This window comes from Dicentrarchus labrax, unplaced genomic scaffold (genome assembly GCF_905237075.1).
Source record: "Dicentrarchus labrax unplaced genomic scaffold, dlabrax2021, whole genome shotgun sequence".
NCBI lineage: Eukaryota > Metazoa > Chordata > Actinopteri > Moronidae > Dicentrarchus > Dicentrarchus labrax.
In genome coordinates, this window is record NW_026136724.1 from 13470332 (window position 1) to 13490479 (window position 20148).

The 20148-nt window shown below is 41.1% G+C and overlaps 1 protein-coding gene across 2 annotated transcripts in view; it reads right to left on the minus strand.

The window, feature by feature from the left end:
• Window positions 1–20148, minus strand: part of plxna4 (plexin A4) — a 227703-nt gene that overhangs the window by 75660 nt on the left and 131895 nt on the right. For both annotated transcript variants that reach the window (XM_051391941.1, XM_051391943.1), the window contains exons 4-5: window positions 18723–18851; window positions 7695–7795 (exon numbers count right to left, since the gene is read on the minus strand). In XM_051391941.1, coding sequence (XP_051247901.1) covers window positions 7695–7795; window positions 18723–18851 — 230 coding nt within the window. The remainder of the gene's footprint in view (window positions 1–7694; window positions 7796–18722; window positions 18852–20148) is intronic.

The window sequence follows — 20148 nt, forward strand, 5'->3', positions numbered from 1 at the left end:
GCATCTTGGCTAGGTCACAAGGGTGAAAAATCTCGCTAATCACATTTTTTACACAAGGCATTTTCTTTATAAACATCAAATAAATTAACCTTTTGATATAACTTCAGATGTTTGTAGCTTTCCTCACAGCTGACCCTTTCAACAATAAACTAATTTCAAATTGTATCTATGTAAATATTTCCATTCAGTTAATCCATTACATCAGCAACACATAAAACACAAGCTGGCTGATTTAAATGTAGACTATGTAACTAATGCACAGCAACACTTTTGTGCAACACACACACACATAAATCATTACATATGGAATATCAATTACTTTCTAGCCTGACCTCTGATATCAATTCACATGGTCTGGCCTGGTGTTAGATCTCACTCTGACATTAGAAGAAAAACTTTCTTTTGGTGTGAACAATTCCTATCTCTGCCAACAATATTTTTTCAAAGCACTTACAGCCATCTCCAGGGGGAGGCTAGTAGTCACCACAACCAAACACGAGTCCCTGGTAGCATGCTAATTGTGGCACTGCAGTTTAATTAGCATTAGTGTGGCATACCACAATAATGAGCACACTGTGGTAACGGATGACTGTGACACAGCGACAGGTAGCGGTGGTGCAGAATTAATATGAGAAGGAGAAAAAAGAAAAAACATTCAATGGATCTGCCAATTAGCTTTTTCCTCTGAAAAGGTTATTCGTTTGACAGCACCAAAAATGTCTTGGGAAAACAAAGGATTTAGGAGACAAGAAGCTTTGTAGCATGACTTGCAAGTTTTATCAGCCTTTTTGTGTTTTACTTATGACTTCTTGAACTTTTTTGTATCATCCTAATAAGCTTGTACATGTGTTTGACAACTGTTTATCAAGTGCTGAATATGTGACCCCAAAATATAACTTCACCAAAGCATTTAGATTTATCTTATCTGTTCATCTTGATAAACCGGAATGCTACCAAAGTGCTGTCTAGGTCCTCTGATTCATAAGGACTCTCCTGTGTATTACAATTTACCTCTAGAAGTTTACTATTGATTTTACAGACAGACCTTCTCTAATGAACCAGGAGAAGACATTTGCCTGAGGGCAGTAGCACAGATGACTTTACTGTCCCCATTCCACTTCAGGAAGGAGGGATCGATGTTTATGAGTATTGAGAGGAAAGGACGTGAGGAAAGAAGTGTTAGAAGGAGTAGGAGGATGATATTGTTTATGGTCAAACATGCTTCTGAGTACACAAAATAATGGGATCTGACATACAGATTACATGTGTGTACATGCATGCACAAGCAAAAATGTATGATAGGGTACGATGCACCAAAACACCCATTGAAACTGGTGTATATAAACAAATATATACAGGCTGAGTGGACTTATGGAGGCACAGATACACATAAATATGTGCTGACACACACATACAAACAAAAATATGTATGATAAGCCTGCTGGAGATGGAGTGTGATTTGAATGATAGTGACGATAGGAAGAGGCTAGGAAGAAAAAAATTAAATGAAAAAGTGAGAAAGAGACAATGATTTCAGCTCTCTGGGAATATTACTCCGATCGCAGCCAAAAGCAGAGATTGAGATATGTCAAACCAATTATTAATGTGAAGATATTGCAACATTAGCACCACTTGTTCCGAAATGACACCGATATCACAAAGTAATGTGAGATATTCTCAACATCCATGCAAAATATGATGACATTCATTTTGACAATGCTACTTCTCCAAATATGGTTTCCAATCTGTCTGGCTGTCACGCATGACAGGCGCGTTGACAGCCTAGTTAACCACGTACAAAACTGACAGCTGACAGACCGGCATTAGGGGAGGTAACATATCCATAACGTAGCAATAACATTTCTGACATATTGGCTTGTTGCAGAAGTGCCCCTGCCTTACTTAGAGGGGTTGAAGTGTGGATGGAAACCACACAGAAAAAGTCATGTAATGTCAGACTAGTGTTTAAAGGAAAACAGTAAGACACAAAACCCAAGAGATTTGCTGGAACATTAAGTATTGGAAAATTACTTTCTTTCAATCAAAAAGAAAAGTAACTTAAAAGATGGCTCTGCTGTAATGTCCTGTGACTGTGATTTACAAAAACTGTCCTTACTAGGTCTAGACATATATCACACAAGTAGGACTCTATAATGGAATATGCAGAATACCAAAGTCACCTGTTTTTATCCACAATGTCTGTTTAAATTCTGGATTGTAGAATAAATACTGCATATGCATAACATATGCAAGTATGTATTTATGTATTCTACTGTATATAGGCCACCCCTATGCTTCTTACATACTCCATTAGAGGTAATCTTCTATAGGAGTCCTCTATGAGACTCTCCTCTGACAGAGTATGACATCTGGTGTCAGTGGTAAAAGAGTGGAAAGAAAGGGAATGATGAAAAGGAGGGCTGATATGAGTGAAGACTTTCCTTTCACCTGCCGAGCTAGACAGGCATTAGCATAAGTCCTGCATCTCGGCAGAAGAGAGCATGATTGTGATAGGCCAAGACAGTTTGGTTGACAGGTGAGGCTTCGGGTTTACTCGAATAGTGGCAGGGCTAACCGCAGGAGGGGGAGGGGGGGCTGACTCAAAGTTTTCTGGTGAGCTCGAAAAATATATAGTTGATAGGATGAATAGCGGACTGTGTCTACAAATGAAAGCATTTGACTTTCTAAATGAATGGTCAGTGTTTGTCAAGGACAATGACTGCAATCAGACAGACACAGACACACAGACACAGACACACACACACACACACACACACACACACACACACACACACACACACACACACACACACACACACAGGTGCACCATCCACTCCTGTTGATTTCCTCCCTGTACTATTGATTGCCTTTCTCCTCTTTCCCCGGTGTTCTCTCTAACAGCTCCTCTCACCGATCTATAAAGTAAATAAAGGCAATGCTGAGAGAGAGAGAGAGAGAGAGAGAGAGAGAGAGAGAGAGAGAGGGAGACGGAGAGAGGCAGAGAGGGAGAGAGCTTGCATTCTGTTTACTTTCAGACCAGTGAGGTGATTTCAAGGTTGATTGGGAACAACAAACTATCTGGACGAACACTTTGAAGATAAACCACATGCTGTCCTCTCATGCGGTTCCTCTCAACACACCTACTGGCAGCACAAAGTAAGTGCAGGTGGAAGAGTGTGTGAATTCTTCCTTGTGTTTTGGCTCCTTTGCTATATGTTATTAAATATGAATTGTTTAAGCCTTTGGTCTGCAGTCAGTGTACTAGTCACAGTGCCTTTTTTCACATTTGTTTCATTGAAACAAAAAGAAAAGAAAAATCTTTAACCTTGGCCTGGAAAAGCCTTTCGCAAGATTAAATATGAACTATATTATATACTAAACTATATTCCATTATAATTCACAGAACATCTCTCTATTGTTTTTTTTTTCTCAACAGCACTGCAGACTGACCCTGCGTGCATCAAGATGCTGCCATTCACTTATGGGCACTCATTCACTGGTTTCCCTTTGGCTACGTTTTGTAATGTCAGGTTAATCAATTCAAGTAATGGCTGAACAGGCCTCCTGGCCAATCACATGCCTGGAGGCAAGCATGAGAGGATTTTGTGCTAGTGGTCTATTACTATAGTAAAAATACAAATGTTCAGAACACACAAGTGGATAGCAGCGCCTTGGAAGCTGTAAAATTCCTTGTTGTTTTGCTGTTTTGCTGTGCTCAGTGTCTCCCACTTTTAAAAGCTCTGACTTACATAAAATAAGATATATCTATTCCAGAAGGATAACTGCTCCTTTTATAAGTTTGTGCTTCAGCAGTGATACTTTATTATGTTTCACATCTATCTAAATGTCTTCTTTTTTATTTGAGTCACTTCTTGATAAATACAAATGTTATTCTGCCAAGATACTCAAGTGGAAGTGAGAGGAAAATGAAGGACATAGGATCTTCTGAATATCAAATAGTTCAGCTCACACTGGATAGGTGGCATTTGTTATGGCTGAGATGCCTGGAGAGAAGGGCTTTGGGTCAGGTATGTGTGCGCCTGTGTGTGTCAGACCTACTCACCAAGGACAGACTTAATGCGTTTTTAATTCACGGTCACACTATCTACCTTACAAGGCAGCACTCCTTTTCTTTTGTCAACTTTCTTTATCCTTCTGCCAATTTCTCCTTTGGGGTTTGAACAGTGACCAGTATTATGGATGTTTGACAGTAACAGTCTGGTGATTCCACAGACTGCAAATATGATAAAAATAGAGACTGATGACAAAAGGGAAATTGAAAAATACCTCCTGAAAAGTATTCTGAAAATTGGCAATTAGTGTACTGACCGAGTGCTCTCCGCTCCCAGAATGCAGAACTCCCGTCAGTCCCCAGAGTTTGAAATAAGTCAGCTGGCTGCAGAGCCTTTTCCTATTGTCCCCCTCTTCTCTGGAATAACCCCCCTGTTGATATTAGACAGTCTGGCTCTGTTCCCTCCCTCTGGGAGAGGGATCCCTCCCCTTTTTTTCTTTCTGAGGTTTCTTCCATTTTTACCTTTGAGGCAAACTGCGATTTGTCATACTAGGCTACATAAAAAAAACCTTATTTGACTCGAATACGTTCCCATTGTTTTTTCGCTAAGATTGTCCCTGTGTCTGTATGGAATTTTTTTTCTTTGGATATTTGTACAACGTGCTGGGATGTACTCTATCAGGCTATGAATCAGGCCTGTTTGTGGTCTTGCACCACTACTGTCCTCATGTGACATATCATTAAATAAAGGGGGTCTGGGGATGGAGTGGAGAGCCGCATACACACAGTATATCTGAGCCATTTGCTTGGGGAGTTTGCTTAGGGACCATCAAAGCATAAATTTTGAGGTCATGTCATCTCAGTGTGTGTTTTTATGTGTCCAGAAAGCTAATTATTTTATAATCATCCCCAAGAGACCAAACATAAGTGACCTACAGGGAAAAGGTGAAATGTTTATTTAGAGTACTGTATATCTCATGTTGTGTAGTATGTACGTATACATCTACACGTGTGCACGTGTATTAGCATGTTTGTGACTTGCACAACCAGTGCACACCCAGTATAGAATTCATTAATGAGCCTGCTATTCTTTTGTCTTCTAGCATTACTACAGACTGTCCCACTGAATTTTATCTGTAAATCAATATTTAATTAAATTTGTGAGAGAGAGGAATAAAGAAGATCACTTAAAATTTTAAAAAGAGCTCTGCATTTGACAGCCTAACAAAGGATACTGGGTATTGTTAAATCACCTTCGATTGTTTTAAGCAGTAGTAAGTAGTAAAATGACTCCTGGGTTTATTGAGAATTGCAGGTGAAGACGACATTTGGTTAAAAGCCACAAATGTCAACTTTACAGGAAGTTGACTTAAGAAAACGGGGCTAATAGAATAAGTAGCTGAGGTGCCAAAGATTAAAACAGGTGAATATAACAGAGAATTACATAAAGCTGACAAACAGGAGTGACTATAGCAGAGTCCTGCCCTGTGGTAGAGTTGGGGCTCAAGGGGAGCTTCAGTTACAATAAGCAATTCACAAGCTGGGAGATGGAGAGCGAGGAGGAGGAGGAACTTTGGAAAAGGCTAACCTGTGGTCAATCGGTCATAGTGGGTTGTGTATTTTATGTGTGTTTGTGGGTCAGTGTGCTACAAGGGTGAAGGAGGGCCAAAATTGTGAGTCCAACTGTTAGGAGTTGTGTTGCACACACACATTCACAACCTCACACACAAAACACACCTGTAATCTCCCTTTCTGCCCTTGTGATGGTCAAACACCTAGACACCTGAGACCGACTAAAGTGGCATTTGGGTTATTTTCTCCCTCTCTCTCTGGGCTCTATTCTCGTTTTGGCGACTTGACACTAATTCTCCAGCAAGAAAGGTGTGTGTGTGCCTGCCCTTGTGTGTATGCGAGTGAAGAGAGGGGTGAGCTGAGGTGAGCCGATTCTATCAGGCTAAGTGTGACAGGCCAATCTGTGGCCACCCATTTGCTCTGACTGGGAGGATGTCCAGGGTGTTAATGGGTTTGTGTGCGTACACACACACACACACACACACAAAACGAACATGCACTCACATGCAGACAATATTGACATACAGTTGCACACAGTTAAGATTTGATTTCAATTGAAAGCACCTATCTGCATGATGGCTATTGGTGGTGTGTACATTGATTTTTATATCTTTATAATAATGTTTAAAATAAATCATCTTCAAGAATACACCATATGGTTGATTGTTTGGTTAAGTATTGGGTGTTTAGAGAAGGAGTTTAATATAAGACTATACATTACAAATCCATGCATGGGTGTGTGCATGTGTGTGAGAGACTTTGCCTCTAACCCCTGGTATGTGACCCATAACCCATTAGAGTGTGTCCTCTGTCTGCTAATGCACTTTCTGCCCTGGAGACCTCAAACACATTCATCCTCTATTTCTCCTTCCTTCACTCTGCTGCACACAAACTTGCTCTTTTTCCCCACTAAGACCCTTTTCAGAACTGACAATTTATCACATTCAGCCCTTTTTCACAGTTCTTCTCTCTTAGAAGTTTGTATGCAGGATGACCATCCTTATAGGTTTCTAGGAATTTACTATTTTAGTCTCTGCTATACTCTTGGCTCTCTTTCTTTGTCATCTTGCCATTCATCTCTTTTTTTCTAAATCTATCATTTTCACACACACACACACACACACACACACACACACACACACACACACACACACACACACACACACACACACAGCTTCTCTGTCCTCACCATGTCCTCTCATGCCAGCAGGGAGGAAGGTCCCAAATGTACTCAGTTTTATACACTTACACAGACAGACACAGACAGACAGACAGACAGACAGACAGACAGACAGACAGACACAGTCTACCCAAGGGCTAGCACCAACACAAGAAACCAATTTTCAATTTACAGTGGAGTGGGAAATCTCCCTGCCCCCAGCAAGCACTATCTTCTACTCCAATCTTGAGGGACAAGGGTTTGACAGCAGCTGGGGTATGTGCGAATTTGTGTGCATTTATGTGTGTGCGTGTGAAAGAGAGAGTGACACAGACAGACAGACAAGCTTAAAGGCAAAGAAAAAAATGCAGGAAAGAGAACAGGTTAGCAGGGTACAGAGTGAGTGAATTGTGGTTAATGAGATAATCTCGGATATCTTTCAGTTTCCAGCTCAGTTACAATAACAGAAGCTATCACTCTCCTCGTGTCAACTCCTCAAGTTTGGAGCAGTGCCCATCAGAGCCCTGGCAGTGCCCACCAGTGTCTGTGCTCTCACCAGGCTCTGGTTTCAGGGCTGGTAAACAATGCCAGTGGTTAGGTTTGGTAATGGATCCAAGGGGGACACTGGCACAAGGCCGAGCCCCAGGAAAGCAATCTGAGAGTTGACCTGGGTTGGCTAGAGGAGTCCCTTAATGCTCAAGGGCTGCAACGATGGAGTACTGGGCATGGGCCCAGGTGTCATGGAGGTAAGGGATGCTAACAATCCAAACACATTGTTAGCAAAAAAAGAAAAAGAAACCATCTGGTTAGTAAGTTTGAGGCTTTGTGAATGTGCTGGAAGGAAGTGAGACAATAATAATTGTTGTACGCCTGGAAAATGAAAGCAAAATAGAAAAATACAGGGGTGTGTGTGTGTTTGTACACGTCTAGGACAGTTCTAGTAGTACTTACATGTTGTGCAGGACACACCAGCCACAGTGGGGATCTCCTGATCCAAGACATTCACTGCAGGTTGCATACTGACCGCAGGCCTCCACTGGCACCCTTGACAGCTGCAGAGAAACATACAACAAGGATTATTTACATTGGAGATATATTCAAATGTTATGTTTTTGTATTGTATGTATCAATGAAGTGAAGATGAGTAGAAATAATATAAGGAACCATTACAACAAGACAGACACAGAAGATGCATTGCAAGAGAAATGTAATCATTTTAGGAATTTAAGAACTGCAGTGTTTGGGTCATGTCAGCAGAGGAATTTAAATGTAATGAATATATCTGCATGCTTCAGATGTATGTGTGTGTATGTGTGTGTGTGTGTGTGTGTGTGTGTGTGTGTGTGTGTGTGTGTGTGTGTGTGTGTCTCTATGAGAGAGAGAGAGAGACGGTGAAAAAAGGGTGAATCTGTATTAATAAATTGATTAAAATATTGTTTTCAGTTGTTTGCAAACAAAATCCTTCTCAGGTTGCTTAGACAAGCACAATGCATCTCTATTCCTTATACACAAGTAATGGCTCATATGCAACACATAACTAATTTTCCAATTTTCATGGAAAGTACTACTTCTAATCTACTTCAAATATAGCAGAGTAGTTCGGACAACCTCTATAGAATAGGCACAAACTTGTTGCAATCAGATACCGTACAGTCAAGTATGTGTGGGTGGAGAGGTGAACAGTGATTGTTGCAATCTTTTCCCAAAACACAACATATCTTGTTGTTGCATTTTTGCTTGCATCCTTAATGACTCGGACTAAAACTGCAATTTTTATTAACTGTCTCTATTAAACTTCATTGTAGCTGTGATGGAAGAATAAGAATAATAACAACATAAGCTAACTAACTAACTAATTATATTCCAACAAAATGTGTCTCTGTTTTGAGCACTATTTAGATCCATATACACATTAACTGCAAAAACAAACAAACATACCAAAGTAATATGTAAAGTGATAATGCAAAGTATTCTGTATCAGCACTGACTTTCATTAAAATGTAACTGCTTGACAGTTTCCATCTTTCTTCATTGGCTCCATATGAAAAAACTTGGACACTTGGGAGAGCAGTCCATCTATTATGATATATAGCCCTGCCAATTCAAACTGGCATTGACTGGCACTGATTGGCATGGGCCTTGAGTGACCGAGCGCAAGGGGCAAAGCTGAGGTAGTCCCCTCAGCTCAGCCGTCCCCTCCTATTGTTGCCATGGTAACAGCATGGTGCAATAATAGGTGTTGCTGGCACTTTTGATTAATGAGCCGTCATTGGTGGATGACCGCTGTCACTCATGCTGCTCACCGATGACAGTCGGGAAAGAGAGACGACATCATCAGTGTGGGACTGATATTGGGTTATGATGAGGATAAAGCTGTTTGTGTATGTGTAAGTGTGTGTGTGTGTACTGATGTTTGTGTGTGTGTGCCTGCAATATGAGTTTTAGATGCAAATAAACTAAAGTTTTGCCCTTTTTTGGCAACTTCCTATGTATGTTGAGTATGTTTTTAGTATAATGAAGAAGATAAATATATATTAATAACTTCACATCTGAGGTCCAAACACAGTTTCAGTTTGCCACACCTCCAATGGGTGCTGAGGATAAAATTCTTTTGAAAACTAGTCTCTCTTTATACATCCAGATATGCAAGTACATAAGTGATGCAATTATACGTGTCTTTGCAGCACATTTTCAAACTCAATTCCATATTTGAGGGTATGGAAAGCACCATAATTAAACCATCCAATGAAGGGCATGGCGGAATGCAACAAGAGATCAGAAACGCCTATGTGGTATCTCTAAAGTGCAGCCTGGTACTGACCGTGGTTCTCTCTGTTGGATGCACAGACTATCATACAGCACATCTCTACATGCATTTCAGCCTACACGTGTGCACAGAGAAGCACGTGGACCACAAAGAGACACATACTGTCACTGAAGTCAGACACTAAAAACACACTTCTTCTCTCTCACTCTTGCTCTCTACATTTACATACCTCTGTATCTCGCCCAATACTATAAATAGCATACTCAGGCAGACATGTGCTCACACACAGGCAGAGATTCACACACAGCTGAATGAATTCAGAGGGGGCGTATCACCTTGTCAAAGTTAAGAGAAATCCTGCATGCTATTACAGATGTGTTAAGCGTGCAAATGTGTATGTGCGTATTCTTTGGGGGGGGGGTCTGCATGTTTCGCCCTCCCTGCCGTGTAGAGGTGCATTTGCATTAGGGAGATAAAGAGAATGGGTTTGAGATGGAATCAGAGAGATAGTGGTGCAAGTGTGTGTGCACATGATCAAACTCACACACTGATTCTCATTGCATCTCACATGATAGATTCCCTCTCTTCCTGTCACTCTCCAGCAAGCCTACACCTCCTCTACTGCCTCAGCCCACTGCCAGCTAAATAACCTGTTAGGCAGCGAAAAGAAAGGCCATTGTGTTAGCCTATGGAAGGATTTCAGCTGCCAAAGTCTTATCATGAGAGTGTATGAAACCGCAATCTTTCTGTGTTTGTGTGTGTGTGCGTTTATGTAATCTACGTAGCCATGTCACCGCATCGAGTGTTTTGTCACCTCCTGATCTGCCATAAAAGCTAAGCACCCAGACAGAACTGTAGCAAACAATGCCACCATATCTGAACGCTTTATAATTTAACACTTCATCGGTGGCAGATATGCCGATACACACACCAGCCACATGTACACACATATACAAAAACACACACGGATGTAGACTTCGTTGAATGGAAGGGACCTCCTGATGCCTATCGAGGCCTCAGATGCCCGCATTTGGGGAAATGGTTTTTGCAACAGATAAAACACACACACAAAGACAAACACACACCACATTCAGAGCCCAGCAGAAGCGATGGGTGCCAATGTGAATCCTCTCTTCCAGAGCGCGGATCCTGATATCATTCATTCTCCCCCTGTCTGTCTGTCTTTCTCTGTCACTCAGACGCTCTGAGGTGTGTAAGATCATACATTCATCATCTCTCCAGAGCCTCCAATTCTCTATCTGGTGCGCGCACACACACACACACACACACACACACACACACACACACACACACACACACACACACACACACACACACTCAAGCAGGCAACACTTTTGTCCCCACTTTTATCAAAAAAATTGAGGGATTTGGTGGCTAAACGACCCAATGCACCCCTTGTCTCTCTCATCTCGATATCACATTCATTTCATGCAATCTTCTTCATGGGCTTTGCCAGAGGGGCAACCATTATGGCTCACTGTCTCTTCACTATGGCTGCGCTATCATATCAGCAGGGATAAATACAAAGGATGGGGTGCATGGCATTTATAATTCCCTCCTGTTTCAGGTGAGAAAATGACAGCCATTACACCCTGCACTCTCCCTCCTTTCACAATAGGGAGGGATGGAAGCTGCTGAATATAATCATGATTTTAAAGAAGGCCATGATCACAGACGTACTTGATGTCTTAATGTGTGTGGGGGAGATGAAGACGTACTTGATCATTTACTGTGGTGGCACAGTGGCATCAAATTATATATGCATATATACAGTAAGTGTGGAAGTCTATTGTATCTGTGGAAAATGGTTGTCAAAGGGAGAGAGGGAGGAAGAGTCTTCGCCGTAAGTGTATTAGAATTTCCAATTCAAGATCTTCATCACTACACTGAGAAGATGATAAAACTCAACTTTGTTTTTCTTTCCTCTCTCCTTCTTTTCTCTCTGTCACCCCTCCTCCTTACATAATGCCACAGGCCTTCGAGTCAACCTGCAGTGGGAAAGTGATCATTTAATAAATCTGCAGAGACTTTTATTATTAACTAATTCTTCTGCCTCATCTCTGTTCTTCTCTTTATCCTACTCTTTTCCTGCCCCCTCCACTTGTAATTAAACACGGATTTCACCTGCAGCCAAACTCCACCACTCCAAATGAACAGAGAGAGGGAAATTAAAGTGATAGTCCAATCCTGCCTTACAGCCTGTAGGGCACACTGAACTTCTCTTATCTTTTCTCTTCTTCCCCCAGGCTAGCTTCGTCTTTTTCTTCTTCCCTGGTGTGAGTTTCTTCATTAGTTTGGCACAATGCTGGCAGTACATCACTACTACTGGCCGGAAAGCAGAAATTAAGAATAAATAATTTGGTTAAATGTATTTGATGTAGTGTTTTTTTGGTAATTTTCATTAAAACATCTAAGTTAGCAATGTTGTGTTGTGTGCATGTCTCAAAGATAAATTGCTGCTTACGATGGTCGTCGTCTCCAATAAATATCCTCAAGTTATGCAGATGACTACAGTCAAATAAGAAATAAATCATTAAACCTGATAAAGTGAAATCATTATTCATACACAAGACAATGGATAAGAATAATAATCCATGACCCACTGTTATCACAACAGCATGTCTTGCAACTACAAACAGGCCACACGCCCTCAATCAATCAGAAACCCTATTTCATTCAGCATTCCCAGATAATATACAATATATACAGTCCTTCTATCCACGGCAATGTCAGTGTTTATTTATTACATGTGGTAAAACAACAATCTATTTATTCTCAACTTCACCACTAAATTTCTAGTCTGTCTCTTATTCTCTTCTCTATCTATCACCTAACTATTAATTTTGTCGTTTATTCCTTCATTCATTCACTGGTGACTCTGTCCCACCTCTCCTCTCCAGCTGGATGGAGGACAGATTGACGTGGGAGTCAAATGAAGCGAGGGACACATCAACGACCCACTGCCTCGTCACAGCTGACGCACCGCTCAATCCGTCAACCACCAACCAACGGTATTATATCATAAACTCAGTTAACAGAGCGGGCCAGTGGCTGCAAGAGCAATATTGTTTTCATTTGACGTTCTCAGAGGTCAAATGAGAAAGCCGTCCATTGCGCTGTCAGGATTGTCAGTGCATGACAAATGACTCGGAAACAATCAATCATTTTCACTTATCTTTCCATTCCAAAGAGGGTAAGGCCCCCCCCACGCAAAAAACAGTTAAACAAGCTTGAGACAGTTTACTAATAATAGGTACAGATTAGAATTTCCTGCATGAGGCTTGCTCTGCTATATTTTTACCATCTGTCATCTTTGGTATGTCTATGCTAACCAAATAAGCAACCAAAAGTTGAAGCATGCTAAGCTCAGCAACAATAAATTCATACAGAACTGCACAACTTGCCCTAACATCATGCTAATGTTGTCCCATGACACAGCCGGTCTTCAGTGCTAGAACCATGTTGAAGACATGATGGATTTCCAAGGTGAAGTGCATTTACAGGTGTGAGGTAAGGTCTGACCCTTCGGTGCACAAACAGAATTTCCATATAGTTTGTAATGCCGTTTCTCCCATTGGCAGGTCACGTGCTACAAGTGTGGCCACACACACACACACCCCCACACGCACGCACGCACGCACACAACCCACACAACCCACACCACCAATACACACTCACACAGTGGCTAATTCTGCACAGGCTGCATCATCCTGCCCTGGGGCATAGCCTGGGTAAAAATAAGGCCTGTATTACGCAGACAGAGTGCACAGTTTGGACCGTTTCCAGCAGCCAAGACATTGACAAAAGTTGCTGATGATGACTAACACGAATGTCAGAATTTATAAAATATCTCTCTGCTATACAGTATAATAGGCTTGTATATTCACAACTATCTGCAATGGGAGAAGAATACAAGATTCAAAAATACACCGAGAAACACAAGACAGAACAAGGGAGAAAAAGCGAGAGAGAACACAAAGGTAAAACTTCAAAAAGGACTTTGAGTGAGCCAAGAGTTCACTCCAACCTTGTCTGCCCCACTTCGTTGACATTTTTCAGAAGTGTGTCAGGCAGCAATGGCTGCAACACATCAGCTCTGTTCCCTTGCCTTGTTAGACCCAAGCAGCCTGCAGCTAAACTGGGACACAACATAATATGCACATCTAAACACCTTCATAACTCAGAGCCACACACTAGAGGGGGTGAGGAAGCCACACTAAGCGATGTGGTAAAAAGTTTCCCGCTGATAGAAATTAAAGGATTCTGGTATTAAACGTCTTTGATGAGATGCGAAGACGCGATACTTTCACAAATTGGCTTGTCGGATTTCCCTCAGGGGGTTCAAAACAGAAAAAAGCATTTGACTTTGAACGATCTCACCCCACTATAGTACACATTTTCAATAATTCACACTTACAGATCTGCATTTGCTACGCTGAATATAAATAATTTATCACCCTGAGTGTGGCAGTCCCGGCACTTTCGAGCAACAGTTTATATGCTGAATGTAAAAACCTTGGTATATGTTGAAAAAAATGAAAACACGATTAAAAATCTAACCCCTGACTTGACAGAACAGTTGGCTGACAGGATGAGTTTGTGTGTTTTGACGGGTTGCTGGAGGGTAATGGAATGGCTATGGGAACATTGGAGGCTGGACTGAATGACAAGATACACCCAAAACTGCTTGAACTGCTCCCAAATGCCCTGGAACCCATGTCAAGTCTCAGCACAGCCAGCTGTTGAGTAATTTACTCTACAATTAAATTCATATTCATTCAAATTACTTTCTCATGATCAGGTCCAAGCAGAAGCTGCTGAAATTCCATATATATAATGAAATTACATTAATTACGCATTATTAATATGCCTGCACAACAGTGATACAATCTGAAATATATTGTTATCGATTGTATATTGATATTTGCACTGAAACAATACCATAAGCCACCTCATGCGATAACCTTTGTGCTAGCTCCCCATTCCACTGTTGATCACTCCAAGGTGTTGTGTTTTCCCCCCTCTAAAACAGGTTTATAGCGCCTATTAAAACCAAACGCTTTGCTTTGTAAGTGTATGATTTGTACTTTTTAATTTGCATACTGAACTAATGGTGAAATGATCCCGCAACCTCCACTGACACCACCTCATTCATTCCAACTCAGACGTCCTCATTGTGGCTGACAGATGAACCAGTGTTAACAGGATAGTAACATGGTAGTGTAGTACTGCACAGCACCAACTCATATTAACAGTGTGATTGACCTGCCCCTGTCACTCAAACACCAACCCTAACATCCATAATCACAGCCCATTCTATAATCTGACTGTCCTCTTTATACCAGAACATCTATTTAACCCACTAATAGGATGACTTGTGTGTGTGTGGGTCTGTGTTAGAGCATGTGTGTGCACGAGAGAGAGAAGGATCCAATTAGAGGACAGCCAATCACTGGATTAATGAGAGAGTGGGGATGACAGATTACTCTGCTAGTAGGGACTTGTGAAAAAATGCAGGAATGGAAGATTGGGGGATGGCATGGGGTAAAAATGACAATGGGTTGTGAGAGAGGGTTAGAGAAATGGAATAAAGATGAAGAGAAAGGAGATGAAGAACGAGGAGCAAGGAACACAAAAGACTGAATCCTCATTCCCTTTACAAATCCCCTTAGAAATGAATAGGGGTTGTAGGAGCAAAAATCTATAATCCTGAAAGAAAAACAAACCAAACAAAGAGGACACAGTGACAGGATGGAGGAAAGAAAGAGAAAAAAAGAGACTGCAAGGATGGCAGAGAAATGAAATGAAGGATGAGAAAAATACAATGACCGGAATGTGGAGAGAATTTGTTGCCGCTCACGATACTGCATGGGTATGTGTGTTTGTGTTTGGCTAGCTTTCTTCTCTAATGAGTGTATAATGTGACACAGACAAGCAGGGTACAGTGTGACACTCAGCATGAAGCCCTTCCCTGAAGGTGGACTCTGTCAAGGTGCTCCAGTGGTCCCACCACATTGTAATTTACTTATTGTTGATTATACATTTTATTATGCAGTCATACATCATCAGCCTTTCAGTCCTTACAGACATAAAAATCCTGTTTATATTTAGTTTTTTGTGATGGAAAGTGATAATACTAAAGTTTGGACTGAAAAGGGTTTTGAAAGCCAGAGCACAAAATACAAATTTGTCCACTGATAAAAATAAATTATAGAGCCAAGCAATCGTTATAGCCTGAGTAATCATGTTTACCGTCTTTAATTCACTTTGTGATAGAGAGCGATGATTGCAGTGAGGACAAGGTTTGCATTCCTTTAGCATTAATAAAAAGGAGAAGTGTACGGAGCCTTTTCACCATTTTCCAAGTTGTCTTTAGTGTCAACTGCTGGGATCATCAGAAACATGAGCAACTCAAGCTAACAAGTCACAGTTATTATGGTTTCCACATGGTCTCTGCAGTCACTATATCCTAAATGTGTAGTTCAATCGGTCGCAGAGCCTCAAAGCCGCTGCCTGCAGCAGTATAAATTATATGGAGTAAGAAACCATCACCTATCACACATTTCTGCAATCTGCATCATTATTAATGACTACATCCTTACTTAATCTCCTTTTTCTGTCCCTCTCCTCATCCTCTCTCCCTCACGGTCTGTCTCTTGATCCACCCCAGGTCTGGCACCATCTGAAGAGGAGGGTTTCAAGGCTAAGAACAGCAGGGGAGGATCTATATCGACCAACTCTGTTCTCAGCCCCCTGTTGTGGGCCCCCCTTCTTCTTCTTCTCTCTTTCTATCATGTGTTTCCTCTTTCTGTATTTCTCCCTTGTTACATTTATCACACTCTCTCTGAGTGGCTGGGTCCCAGGCACCAGGAACAGCAGGTGGCCTACTATCGACCTGCTCAGCCTGCTTTAACAGCATTTGCCACCACTGGGAATCGGGAATGTGCATGCGTGTTAAATCAGGACAGGTGCTTTTCCTGATGTCTCAGTCTGCATGAAGAATCACAGTTAAGGTCTAAAACTCTTCTATAAAACAGAAAAGTATTGAAATAAAAAGGACAAAAAATATCAGTCTCAGTCAAATGAGTTATGGAAACAATCAGTAATCAGTAAACAACCATTAAAATGATAAAGGGTTTGAATGGATTGGTGGAATAAAGTCACATTCGTATTATATTCATTCAGTAAATGTAAATGAGTGTGTGTTTGTGTGTATGTGTTGTGTTCATTAACTGCTCTTTATATTTGTGTGTATGGTAATTCCCAGATGTTCCTCATAAACAGTTAGTGGAGGTCGGCCCTCTAACTAGGCTAATAAACTAATTACTAAGAGAGCCTAACACACACACACACACACACACAGACACACACACACACAAAAACTACTATTGGCCGACAAAACTCACTGAGTTTTTTCAATATAAGCTAATTGGCATGCAAATTAAAAATGCTAAATGTGTAACACGATGTTTGGCGATAATAGCGAGACATAAAGGAATCCAACATAATGGGAAGAAATGGAAATTAACTATTCCTAACAATTCATTTGTTATTCTCTAATATCTTCCGTAAGCCCAATTACACGCACTGCAATCCAAAAGAGAAAAAAAACCTAAATTCTCACATTGCTGGTTAACAGATTTGTACAAAAGAGTAATTGGATGTAATAGGATGCCATGACTAAATAGCATCCTAAATGTCCTTATTCTGCTAACTTGTGTCTCTCTCCTCCCTTCCATCCCTATTCTCTCTGCAGATGGAATGACTGCGACCTCAGGAGAGGCAATGAGAGCTGCATTTGAAAGGGCACCTTCAACTCACTGTCTGCCTGATATTCAACGTGTTATCAGGATAATCTGGGCTCTTAAAATGTGCACGCATTTACACACACAAACACACACACACACACACACATACAAATTGCACTACACATTAGTAAATACTGACACTTTCATGGTGCCAGAGAGGTCTATAATCCTCTGGAAGCTGCAGACAATATACAGGGGTAACTAGGCTATCGCTGCCAACAAAACAGCAGTGGCCTTCTGTGATTATGGGTGGCAGGAGATAAAGAGGCGGGAGAGAGGGAATGATATGCATATTATCTGAACTTCCAAGCTTTTGCAATATTATAACAGTCAAATTAGTAATGAACATTAAATGGAGCTACACTGAACTGAAAAGACAGAGAACCACCCTGGGTTCTTTGATTGATGAACCCTTCTTTGACTGATTTGATTACTAGCCCTTTAACAGTGCCTGATGAATAGATCGTGCTTATGCTTATGAAGTCTGCGTGTTTACCGTTTCTGGGATGAATTAACTTTTGAGATCAGGACTTGAACTAATTTCAATGCAAGGACAACAAATAAATGAAATAATTTTGCAAAGGGTCTGTTTCAATTTTAAAGAAAAAAGGAGGAAACGTTCAACACTTCATGTTCGATCATCAGAGGACTTTAAACAGTCGCTGTATCTGTCAGAGTCTGACAAGCCTGCACTATTTATCCTAACAATGTTTAGCTTAAAATACATATAACTATATAACTATTTCACCACACAAAACATAAAAATACATTTCTACCTTGTGGTCATGTATAAAATATAATGTAAGTACATGCTCGTGGGTATGTATCTTTTTGTGTGTAATATAAAGAGAAAGTGAATACCGAACACAGTGAGTCATTGGTGAGTGTGTGTGCATTTATGTGAGCACAGCATGTGTGTTATGGACTTTCCATGGTGCTATTTTAGCAAGGTTTTGCCTCTGATAGAGGTGTTCACAGTCTCTCTGTGTCCATTACACAGAGTGCTGCTATTTCGCTCCACATTCCATGTCATCAAAGGTACTAAGAGAGATAGTGTGTATGAATGTGTGAATCTGTATGTGCACAGACATACACACCAACACACACAAGTGGACTGAGACCACTCTTCTCTCTCCCTATAATTCAACACATTTATTCACTCCAGTTCTACCTTCACAGTCTTTTTTTCTATAGAAATACATGGGCATAGCACCCAACAGTCCATCTAATCCCTTTCTCTCCTCCAGCCAGGCTATAATGAAATCCTCTATGCCACACCAAAGGTTATTCTACCCTGTGACATAACAAAATGATAAATGCCAGTGGTTATGATATTGAGTCAGCAGGGGGGACTTTTGATGTGTGTGTTTGTGTGTTTCTGACCTGGGTCTCAGACATGACATAGAGGTAGTGGTGGTCAGAAGAGAAAGCCATGTCTCTGAGGATGGGTCCGTTCTCCACTGCCTGCACCGTCTCATACTGCAGAGCACGAGAGGAGCCGTCTACCCGGATCTGGAAAAACACAGAAGCACATTAAGAATGAATATATTTAATATATGCATAATATTTCTCATCACTGTAGCAGACACACCACCTCTCAGGAATTTAAATAATAACATTAAAAAGAAACACCCCAAAGCTTATATATTATCAAAACTATTTTAGGAGTTTTGATTCAATGAAGCGGTGCCAACTGTATAGAGTTTACCCGAAGTTGTTAATGTAACTTTATTGATTAAGAAAAGGGCAACTGAAAATGCTACAAAAAAAAACTACCTCTGTGTGTTAGATGCAGCTATATGAATAATATGGATACAGAGGGGGTTAAGTGCTTTGGTCAGGGTAAGTGACATTTTCGCAATTGGTTTGGGTTTTTGAATTCAACAACCATCAAGCACTCTATGTTACGAATGATATCCAACAAGTAGTAAGGATAGTAGGATAGGATAGTAAGGATAAATAAAATGGGCTGAGTAAATGACAAGGCTGAAAACATAACGTGAAAATACAGAATAGCTGAGGTAAAAAAAGAAGCAAAGTGAGGGAGAGAGTATGTATGTCGCCTTCCTCAAGAATACTTGGTAATGGAACAGAGGTGGCGTCTAGGACAACAAAGTGTGCAATTAGGAATCAAGGTATCATTAAAAGGTACTTTTGAACATCATTATTGATAAAATTGCCCATCTACCGCATACTGCCTTAGGATTGTCACATGCATCACGGCTTTCAGTGCTGTATCTGAGAAGCTCATCTCTCTACATCACAGTTTCAGCCATTCAAAAGTGATTACGGTAATTAGGCATCTGGGCAAGAGGTGTGGTCTGTGGGCCCCTAGGTGTGTTTACTCAGCAGAAAGTGAATGGAATTGGCCCCATACACACTTGGTGGTGTGATGGAAGTGTTCTGGGTTGTGCCCGAACATCTGCTTACATCGTCACACACACGCACACTCATAGGGTGCGTTCCAAATGATCCTTTCTAAATCTGGTCCTCTGGCAGTAATTTCCCACTAACACACAGTCCTGACACATACCTACCCAAGCAACTTTCAGCACCCAGTAGAATACACACGCACACACACGCACACGCACACACACACACACACACACACACACACACACACACACACACACACACACACAGAGACTTGTGTGGGCTTGCAGACAGGTGTGAAGCAAGTCTTGTTAAAGTTGTGATGACTCTTGGTAGTTCTTTGTGCTCTTCAGCACTTAAGGGTTCACAGGTAACGGGCACAAACGGGAGATAATTGGACAGGAAGCAGATGGTCGAGCAGACAGGTGAGTCACTT